This window comes from Drosophila sechellia, chromosome 3R (genome assembly GCF_004382195.2).
Source record: "Drosophila sechellia strain sech25 chromosome 3R, ASM438219v1, whole genome shotgun sequence".
NCBI classification, from domain to species: Eukaryota; Metazoa; Arthropoda; class Insecta; order Diptera; family Drosophilidae; genus Drosophila; species Drosophila sechellia.
Window position 1 is genome coordinate 15800902 of NC_045952.1, and position 11272 is coordinate 15812173.

At 41.9% G+C, this 11272-nt stretch overlaps 1 protein-coding gene across 4 annotated transcripts in view; it reads left to right on the forward strand.

The window, feature by feature from the left end:
• Positions 1 to 10148, forward strand: part of LOC6606613 — a 37026-nt gene extending 26878 nt beyond the window's left edge. For all 4 annotated transcript variants that reach the window (XM_032722422.1, XM_002031378.2, XM_032722421.1 and 1 more), the window contains exons 3-7: positions 1463 to 1622; positions 3638 to 3846; positions 8635 to 8768; positions 9085 to 9361; positions 9510 to 10148. In XM_032722422.1, the coding sequence (XP_032578313.1) occupies positions 1463 to 1622; positions 3638 to 3846; positions 8635 to 8768; positions 9085 to 9361; positions 9510 to 9574 (845 nt within the window). In that variant the 3' untranslated portion in view covers positions 9575 to 10148. The remainder of the gene's footprint in view (positions 1 to 1462; positions 1623 to 3637; positions 3847 to 8634; positions 8769 to 9084; positions 9362 to 9509) is intronic.
• Positions 10149 to 11272: the final 1124 nt, after the last annotated feature.

An 11272-nucleotide genomic window follows, 5' to 3' on the forward strand; every position in this document is an offset into this window, starting at 1 on the left:
AATATCATCCCCTAGTTGTCGTGGCAATAAATTCAGGGCATCCTGCGGGGGTGCCCAGAAAAAGTCATATTACATCGCTAATTTATGTAGCACATAAGTTAATTTCTGTTTGTCTGTTATTTGTTGTAATTAGCCGACGTTCAAGCCGTTGTCCCAGGGGCCATTAAAACTCGTCCCTGGCCGCCGGAAAAGCGCCATCCCATAAACAAACGAAAAACTGTTGCTTCCGGCGACAGCGTGTGAAAAAAGGACAGCTACTGGTGGATGTATATCCTTGCGAAAGAGATGGCCGTAGTCCGGGCTAATTATTTTGTCGGTCAGCCAAAGTTCATAGTTCACATGACCCAAAAACAGCCGGAGAAAGGGGGGAAAGGCGCTGCCCACTCGTGGCTGGTTCGTTTATACAATTTTTACTATCTGGCCAAGTAATATAAACTTAATTAATACCCGCGTCGGCCGAGGGGTCGGGCATTTGATTCATGGCCTGCATTTGCGAGCCGGGCTTAAATGCAATAATGGATGTGGCGACGCGAAATAAAAATAAAAGTAAACGCATTAAAATGCGCAAAGTCTGACCTCTCACAAAGTGAGAAAGCGTAAAGGTCGAACAGCGGGTCAGCAGCGCCCAAAGTCAAGGAATTAACGATGACGACCTTTTTGGCACCTCTGCCTTTCGAAAAAAAGAGAAAAAAGGGACGTACAGAGAGGCAAAAATGTTAAATGATTTAAAGAACTTGTTTGCCTGCCAAGTGATGTATTCCTAAATGCCTTAAAAGTTATTGAATAACTAAAACGGCAAATAAAATGTGTGAATAATAAATATAAAACAAGATTATTGAATTTCAAGAACAATAAGCTAATGATTAACTTATATACATGTTTTTCCCTTTTTTCTGTGAAACACTTTCACACCTACTGTGTGAGTATTTCGCAATCCAAAAAAGAAATCACTTACCAAACAATGAAATCCGCGCGGATAACGAAACAAAATCTATTATTTTAAGTTCTTCATGTGCAGGTGAAACCGCCCTTTCCCCACTCGAGTTCCCAATTTTTCCGCCCACGTGGCAAGCTCGCACTTATCGACAGCTTACCGTATAATACCAATGGAATCGGTTTCCGCTCAGGATGCATTCAGTGCTGTCAACTTGGCTATAATTTAGCTAAAGTAAAATTACTCTTCACATAATACATCATAGGCTTATAATCTCCCAAAAAAATACAAAAAAAGGTAAATGTTCTTTGAAATATCTGGCTGGAAATAATTGTCTTGATTATTATAAACTTATTATAAATATTTTTATAGATGTGAATTGGTATGGAGGTAAAAAGGTCTATAGATTAACAACGTACTTTAAGAATAATTTAGGAATATTATCTAAGTTAGCTTGTAAGAAACATTATCGTAAAATATGTTCGATTTCTTTCGCTAATGGCTGCACTGGTGGCTCTGTCGTTGCAGGAATGGCTCCTGTGCCCGCGGAGGGACTGCACCTGTCCAACCTGTCCGTCCCGCGCATTATCGACGTGGCCCAAAAGGCGAAACTCTTCTGCAGCTACGCGATGGGCAATCGGACGCTGAACTCAGTCAAATGGTACAAGGATGGCCTCGAGTTTTTCAGGTGAGCCCACCCACAAACCGGCTGTGGCCGTAGACCAAATAAAATTGCTCCCACCATTTCCATCTGGAACTCTTGAGCTGGCAACAGCCGAACACGAACCCATCCCTACCCCGCACCATGAAAATATATTTCGGCATTCAGTTTGAAATAATAAAATGTCGCCAGGGAGCCCCGGAGATTGGGAGTTGCGAAATGTGCCGGCGCATTCATGCAGATTTTATGGCGCAAATTGAAAACGTCATGAAACTGCAACACTGCCCGCAACAAAGTAAATTCCCACCACCTTCCAAAAACAAAAAAAAAAATAAAAATAAAAACAAAAAGAAAATAATGGCCGTGGGCTGGGTCGCTTGAAAGTGTCGCAACTAATTTAAATGCTTAATTGAAATGGATTTTTATGGCTCGCCTGCAATTGCGGCCAGGTGACGCTGCCATATCGGGCCCAAATATGTGCGAAGAGGGCTTTTTATTTAACTGGCTTAATTGTTGCACATTGCATTGCCGCATAAAGGTGCGCATATATCCACATCCATGTATGTATGTGCATATATCCAGGACGACCGTAGCGCAGATCCGTGCTCTCCATCCGGGACTTAATCGAGTGTGAAATTTTTAACAAAGGTGTGTGTTTGGGCATTACAAATCTTTTTTAATGTTTTGGTTATTGATTTTTAAAGCCCCGCTACATATTGTATATGGCGAGGTCAGGTGGCAAAAAAGTGATATTTATGCCAAATATCAGAACCATTTAACGGTTTATGGGCTTTGCCAAATGGTCGGACACGCCCACTTTGGTGAAAACACTTACGCTTGAAACTTGAGTACTAGTACTTGTACTAAAAGTTCATTTAATTAGCCTAATTGAGTTCTTTTCATCTGTTTTGTAATAAAAGCTGGCTTAAAATATATTTCTTTTTTTTAGATAATATTTGTGACAATGCTTGAATTTAGATTTATTTAGCTCGGAGCTATTTGCGAACCACGCCCCCAGCAACAAAGGTCGATGCGTTTTGGCCACCGCACTCACTTTGGGTTGCCCAGTTCGAAATGATTGTTTTTGACATATTCGCGAGGGGCGTGAGAGTGGGCGTGGCAGGTCAGGACGATTGGCGCAGAAGGGGCGGATTCTGGGTATGGACTAGCAGCCAGTAATTTACTGCCGTAGGCAGTTGGCTCTTATCAATTACGCTTTTGTGTGAACGTTTTGATTGTGCGGTCTGCACTCGGCTTCAATTATTCATGTGCATTTGACACTGCGGTTGCTTCCATCTGTAACAAAAAACGCCACAAAGGATACACGCACTTCTTGTGTAATTCTGAATTTGTTCGACTGTGCTTTTCTATTTGTTAAATTGAGTGTTTACGGGCACCAAATCGAGCTAACAATCCATTTGGTTATTGCGTGGACAAAGAAAGCACACAAAGTTCGGATTTAATGATGGTACTTCTGGTTAATATCGCAGTGCAACTTATATCTAGAACATTAATAGTTAAATAAACAAAATAGAAGGAAACTATGCACTTCTTACTTCATGTGGAGCTCAATTTTTTCTTGTCAGGATTGCAATGATTTAAAATTCCAAATGATTGGCACTTTCCCCTACATTCCCTCGTCTTTTTCCACAACCCTGAAACGAAATTCAAATTCGATGCGATCGAAAACGATTTTCCACAATTGCAACGCTAATTGCTGTAATCAAATGCAACATTCCCCACACATCTATGAATGGAATTTTGAATTTGAATTGTATCTGAGCTCCGAAGACAATACGAAGTTGAGTGGAACTGCATATTATTCATAATAAAATCGACAGCCCTGCCAAAATGTGCATACAACTCGACGAGTGCTGCAGCTGTAGGAAAGCAAATGGAAGCCAAAAATATATATATTTTTTTACTTTCGGATGATTTCCTCATCAATATTTCATGGTATCGGTTTTGCGCAGCACTCGAGCTCAAGCAGCAGTCCGACCCTGTCTCTTTCTAACGCCCTATTGCCACCTCTTTCCTTTCAGATACTCGCCTCTAACACCGCCGACAACAAATTGGTTCCCCGTTAAAGGTGTCACCATCGCCGACGGTTCGCCGCATTGCAATCAATTCATCTGCAACGTGGAGCTGGAGAAGCTCACCGCCCACTCCTCCGGACAGTACAGGTGCGAGGTGTCCGGCGATGCGCCCGAGTTCAAGCTGATCGATCAGACGGCCAATATGACAGTCGGAGGTAGGTGCAGCAAAAGTTCAGTTCGATCCGCGCACAGTGGGCAAGAACACTTCAAAAACCCCCTAAAAATGATTGTTAAATACCAGCTTCCTTAAATTAAATTGCATTATTAGTTCAACAACAATTATAACATTATGTTATTTAATAAAATCACAATATATATATAAGCTGATAAGTAATCCTCAGTTTCCCACTGTCCACTGCCCCCTTTTGCCACCTTGCCATTTGTGTAGCTGTGTTTGATTTATGTTTTGCAACAGAAAGACAACAAATTATGTGCAATTTTGCAAACACTTAATAAAATTATAAATGGTCCTTGCACGGCCAGTAGAATTTGGGGTCGAGAGTTCAGTCCGCAACTCCTTTCCATTTATCAATGCCACACCGGCGGAGTGTTCTCCGGTCGGATTGTGGGGGTGGAGGGGAATCACGGATTACCGGATACGGATAAATGGTGCGGAGTGCGCGGGAGGAGCAGCAGGAGGCGCAGGAGGAGCCAGAGGGTCACGAACCTAGGTCAGTAGGCAGTTGAAAAGGGCGTCGCATAAGCGCTGGAAAATTGTGACACGCGTCAGCCATTTATATGAGTAATGATTGTTAATAAATCCCGAACGAACGAAGCATCCCGAAAAGCGTACAGCCCGTACAGTGAACACCATGGCCGAATGCCCCGCTGCGTCTGCACCTGCCGCTCTGCTGAACAAATTCAACTCAATTGTGAGTTTTGTACGAATCAATTTATAATCTACAATGCGCGGTCGTTTGCCGTTGTCACGTGCTGGGCCTACGCAACAACAACAAACCAGGGTAATGGCACAAAATACAACAAATATGCCAGGACTAACTCGTTTGTGGCACTTGTAGTTGGGTTTGTTAACGTCAACGGCGCACCGCCGCACCACCGCACCACCGCACCACCCACACTATCGCAACATCGCGCCATAGAACCATCACCGCACCAACATCGAACCACCAAAAGCCGCTGGCAACGCATCGCCCACCATTTTGATTTCGCTTTGATTGGCAGCGTACATGACGATGATTCCGCCCAGCACCCAACACTCTGCGGTGCACTCAGAAAAATAAGGGTTATACTTTTAAAAATAATCAGTTTTTAAACTCTATTAAATGGGGATATTAGTCCATGTTGGATCACTCTTGAATTTGTTTAGGAAAAGTTATATCCATAACTTTAAGAACATTTATTGTGATTGTAACGAAAGGCTATGCATTTTGTGTGAGAACAGGAAACTATAGAATATTTTCTAAGTGTAACAATACCCCGTTTTCCCCCTTTTCTGCGGCTGATTGCGGCCAGGAGAAATCGTCAGCCAGGCAGACAGTCAGTCAGACTTTTGGTCGCTGGACTGGTTCTACTTTGAAATTCAAATCAATTGATTTTGGGCTCCAAATGGAAATGGCCTGCTTATGTCTTTTGTTTCTAGTTTCTATGCGGCTCAAAATGATTTATTTGTCGCAATTTTGCCGCTCAGCGATTTGTCTCTCCCTTTGTAGACGCCAGTGCTTCCACATAGATGCTAAATGGATGGATGGCCCAGGACCTCGAGTTTGGAGCTTCGAGTTCGTGGGGGGTTTCGTTTTGTGGGCGGCTTATTTATTGACGTTACTTTAAGAGATATTGATTTGCATAATGCGCACTTAGGCATTTGTTTACGCGTAACAATCAAATTTGAATTCGCATTTTCGTATTTGTATTGCGTCTTTAATTGGATGTTTGGCTGAGGGCAGACTGTTTTGTTTGTGTGCTCGCTATTTGCATGTCAATTTGACTTTTATCTATTCAGCGTACTTAAATAGACAAAGTAAGCCATGCTCAAGTGGTTGTACATGGAAATCCCAGTGGCTAGATTAAGTGCCAGTCTGCAGGACGAGCTTACTGAAACGTGGATGGCATTTCCCTTTTCCGCCTTTCATTTTCCCCCCTCGACAATCGACCGATCGAATTTCCCTGGCTTTCTTCTTCCACAATACTGCTCGATTATTAGTTGGCATTTATTTATTTCTTTCTGATTTATGGTGATTGATTTGGAATTGTGAAATATTGAAATAACTGCAGCAGCAACAGCAGAATTGACATTAAATGGAGTTTCATGAGTAGAATGTATCTCAATATAAAAGGTGCACAAATGATTCCTTTGCCAAATTGTATGAGTTGCAATTCGAGTTTTGGGTTTTAAATAAATAAGTAATTACAGCTCCTAGAGTATAACACCCCTTTGCAATATTCTTATCTGTTTTATAACATTCATATATGCTAAATAGAAACAATCTTTTGCTGAGATAATAAAAGGGCGAACAAACCACATGGCCATGGTGGCTGCATTGTCCACCGACAATGTGCCTTTGGCATATAACAACGTCAGTGGCCAGTTGGTTTCGTCATTTTAATTTATATACATATAAACTATAAAAAAAAAATGAACTGAACCAAAAGAAAAACGAGAAAATGCCACGAGGGGCAACAGCCAAAACAACGAAATAAAGCCAACCAGCCATGGCATCAAACTTCATCAACGAGATAGCGGCAAAGTTTAAAGTCCTCTTTGGGCGGAACAATGTGTCCGTGTGTGGGGAGTGTGGGGAAAAGGCTGGGGAAATGCGGGGAAAGTGTTTGGGAAAGTGTGGTTGAAGGGAGAATTGGATGCACGTAGTTTTAGCTGGTGTCCCCTGTTTTTTGTTTCAATGAAGGCGAAGCTGTTGACAGACCAACAATCGACTTGGGAATTTTGTCACTAAAGTGCCATCGCCATCGTAACCACCTTAAAACTTTGTCACAACAACATCGGCCCGAATGCTCTGCCTCTCGATTTTCAAACAGCCATCACCCAGAACGCTTTGATAATGCCAGAAGCAGGGATACCCGGATAGGTGGATGCTCGGGCAGAAGGCTACAGTGCTACGGGAATCCACTGAAGCACGGGAACACTGGAAAACAGGATCAGGAGGCCAGGGGCTTGAGGTTTGCTTCAAACTTTTGCCGGGCATATATTTTGTCGCTTAGCTGCGTGCCGTGTGTCATCACACTGATTAACTTTGCCAAGTTTGCACAGCTCAACAGTGGGCCGGGAAATGTCAGGATACGCCTGGATACTCCAGGACCTGCCGGTCAACACACACTGACCATAAAACGGTGACTGAGCCGCACTTAATTACTTCGGAGATTTGCCGCATTTCCACGGACAAGCTGCTTAGTTCCTTTTTTTCCCGTTTTGGACTGAAAGAAAATTGTGTTGAAAGAGAGAAAAACTACTTATAGTGCAAATAGTCTACAAGGAATATATCAGAAAAAGCAGTAATATATGTATAGCATTTGTCTGGTCTGCAACTACAATATTCTAATAAAAATTTTGGAATATAAATAATCGGTTTTGAAAATAATATAAATAAAATAACTACGCCATATTTGTATAATTATAAAAATTAAACAATTCTTGGCCTTACGATATCCCTACGGAGTAACCAAAAACTCAAAGAACTGATTGAATTTTAAATATTTAATTTCCAGTGTTTGTGTCCAGTTTGCCCCTCTGAATTTTGACATTTAATGAAAGTGGCTTATCATTCGAGGTTAGATTTCCCTTTAAAACAAACTCACTTTCGAAAATGGTTACACCTGTTTAGAGTAGCAATCCTCAACAGTTTTTTTTTTTTTTTTTTTTTCATTTTTTGCTCGTTTAGCCTCGTTTAGCATACCAACAATACAATTTTTGCCCCCGAAAGACGGACTTTGCTTTGTATTTTTTGGTTTTCCGAGGTGGTTTCCCCCTACTTTTTGGTGTGTGTATTTTTTCAATCTGGTTTCTGGTGCTTTACTGGCACTCGGGTATACAACATAGCCATTTTTGGTTTATTTACCCTAGTTGATTGCTTTGTTTTCGTTGAATTTTCATTTTTGCTTCTTTTGTTTCGCCCGCAATGCAAGTCACACAATTGGGGGCGGCAAACCGGCAAAGGGGGCGTGCCACCAGGCACAACATGGCCGCAATCATCAACTTCAACTCCGGATTCCGTCCGTCGGACCGTTGGTCCGTCAGTCCTCCGACCCGTAAGTTGTACTTGAAACAGGTCAGAAACTTTCCACCAAAAGTGGTTTGTATTAAGTCAATTAAAAAGTTTAAAAAGTCCTGCTGACTGCCTGACTTCTGATGCCCCACCCACAGCCATAGCCACACCCACTCCCAATCCCCACCGTCCATTGTCTCTGGAGGCCTTGGAGGTCCTTAGCATATTTCACAAATTTCCCACAACAACATTCATTTGGATTCGGGATTTGTTGTTGCCATTGTGGTTGGTTTGCTTGGAGTGGGAAGCGGGATGGAAAAGGGGGGCACTCGCCATAAACTAAATTACGCTTGTTTTCATCAAAAAACTTTGTCCTGGGCAATTATTTGTTAAGATTAATTAACACTTCAAATAAATATTTGCTGTTGGCGTGTCGGTAATTGTGCTGCCGAAAGTGCAGCCGGCACTTTCCCCATGTAGCATCCATTTCTGTGGTGGCAACTAAGCTCGGATTTCGACCCGACTTTCGGCTCTCTAATTGGGATAAGTTTGGTGCCCGAATAGCATAATGCATTTTCCGGCATAGTTGGGCACACAAATTTACTTTTGCCACCAGAGATGGGAAACTTTATGCCATTTTTCTAACTGGACAGTCTCATGCAGTCATTTTAAATTCGAGATCTTTGATTGCAATTGTAACAAAGTGGAGATTACAACCTAATATTCCTGAACTACTGTTTATTATAATTGAAACTTATATTTCAGTGCTGCCCAAATTCGATCCATTTATTTCGGGCGTGCGACACGCCTACAAATATCACGACTATCTCGAGGCAAATTGCAGTACGGATATGACAAGTCCGATGGCCAAGTTAACGTGGTACATTAACAATAAGACGGTAAGCATAGCAGAAAATTATAAATAATTGTTATAAGTAATTATTTTATGATTTTATTTTATGATAATGTCTTTGCTGAGTTGTTTTACTTGTGTTTATTTTTTCGAGTGCAAAAAGAGGAACCTAATTTTTTATTTGGTGAGCACTTTGGCCCAGTCGCTAAGCCAGCCTGGTCCTGGCCATCGAACTTGGCCAAATGTTGGCAGAGTACTGTGCGAGGTCTGAAAGGCACGCCCGCATGTGGTGCACAATTCGGCTTTTAAACCCAACGCTTTTCCCCATTTCCATTTCCGTTTCCGTTTGCTTCCGGCCACAGGCACCTGGGCACAGTTTGCAGCCGCAAATCAACGAAGTCTCACGCAACGTGGACGGCTTTCACCTGTTCGCCAGCCACCTGCACTTGCGACTCCACCTGGACGACCAGCGGTTCATCAGCAAGAGCGAAATGCTGGAGCTCCGCTGCACGGCGGACATCATGGGACTGGCAGCCGTTAGGCGGGAGAGCAGGGTGCGTGCCACCATCCTGGCGCTCAAGGATGCCGGCACTAAGCAGCGACTCACCGAGAACGGATCCTGCATGACCGGCCAACCAGGTGAGTTGGCAAGCAGATTCATCCAGAAATATCCTCCTCGAAAATTCGTTTCGCTAGATTTCAACAGAACATGTTGAGTTGAGTTCTGAGAAGGATTTAATATTACTTACTTATGTGCAATATTAAACATTTCTGTTGTGTTTTTCAGCCTCCCTGGCCGCCTGGCTCCTGAGTCTTGTCCACATTCTACGCTGGCACAGCACCCAGAGTTAGTGGCTGGCACTGACTGGCGTTCTGTTCCTGGCCTAAGTTTCCGGGATTTGCCTCCAAGTGCAGACACTCAAAAATTAAGAGAAATTAAGAGAAAGATAGACACACGCGCCAAATAAAATTAATGTGGCGATTCGCAGGATTTCGAGCCAAGTGAAAAGTTAACAAGCCAAGGTAGAAACAGTTGAATTTGTATATAGTCGAAATCGAATTAGTCTAGGTCCGAGCAGGAAGCCCAGCCATTTCCTACATAAGTGTAATGCAACATTTATTTATGTGTGAACAAGCATGCCAGCGGAAATGCAAAACCAAAAAATCAACAATGAATGAAAACTATGAAGAATAATTTAATATCTAGGTATATGAACGTAACATTTGCTACCAACTACGATTATATGTCAGAATTATTTCAATAGACGAGTAAAATTTGAATATCAACAAATTTACACATGAATATTTGAGCACAGAAAAAAGAGGAACACACACAATCAATGGCAAGTAAACTTAATTATTGTATGTGAAATGTTAATTGTATTAAATGATGTATGGGAAATAAATAAAACGATTAAAAAACACACACTCTTCATGTTTTTAGAACAACTTTATGGAACATAAAAAGGTACAAGTATTGGGGTAAATCACTTGTTTTCACAGCAGTTAAAGCAGGCTTGTTAACCTGATAACAACTTAAACTTTAATAACATGAATCCTTACTCATAGTGTAGAAAAGGCAGACCAAAAACATTGTTTAAAAATTATAAATAATTTTAAACAAAACATTAAGTAATTGTCGAAGGACCCTTCCGCGAATTTATACATTAACAAGTATTCTTTAATCTTTTAAGTGCTTTCCGTTTCCTAGAAACTTAACGAATGCCTGTCATAGTCAGAGCAAAAAAGCACACTCAATCTGAATTCCTGAAAAACCGGTAGGGACCCCTTAAAAAAACCGCTTATGAACCTCATTTCCTTTCCCGAAGTCATTTACCTAACTTATGGCAAACAGATACGAACAAACAAAAACACTGCTGAAATGAAAGGAAAATGCCAACAACGGAAAATTCGATTTAAATATAAAACCAAACACTTTACAAGCCAGTGAAAAATATTCAACGCATTAGGCTAAATCCGGCCTAAAATATGCAATGGCCAATGGCCGCCGCAGGTAAAAATGACAGCCTAAAAAAATCGGTAGCAAAAATAACAAGAACAAAAAAAAACAAAAACTGTCAGGCATTGACCGAAAATTATGCATAAAATTGCCTCGGGCATCGGGAAAAATAAAAACAGAAAAATTGGAGCAAACAAAGATAAGTTCCGCCGTCTGTTGGCTTGGGCTCGCCTTGAGTTCCAGCTCTGGATCCGGATACGCCAGTGGTGAGCCACTCCATCCCACCCACGATTGGCCGCGGGCACATTAAATGACGGAAGTAAATAAGCTTGACAAATTTCCACTCATCATTTTTGCATTAATTCTGCCTCCTTTTTTTTGGACAGAACCGACAAACCAACAGCCAAGAGACACGGGTACTGCACAAAAAAATGTCCTTTGATTAATCAAAAAATTTACCACTGCTCCTGGAAGGGGATGAGGCAACAAAAGCCACAACAAAAACAGCAGCAGGCAAAGGCGGCCAAAAGGAAAAACAAGAAGCAAACCCAACAAATTGCCAAAGAGGCGCCGCCGGTGCTCGCAGGGAA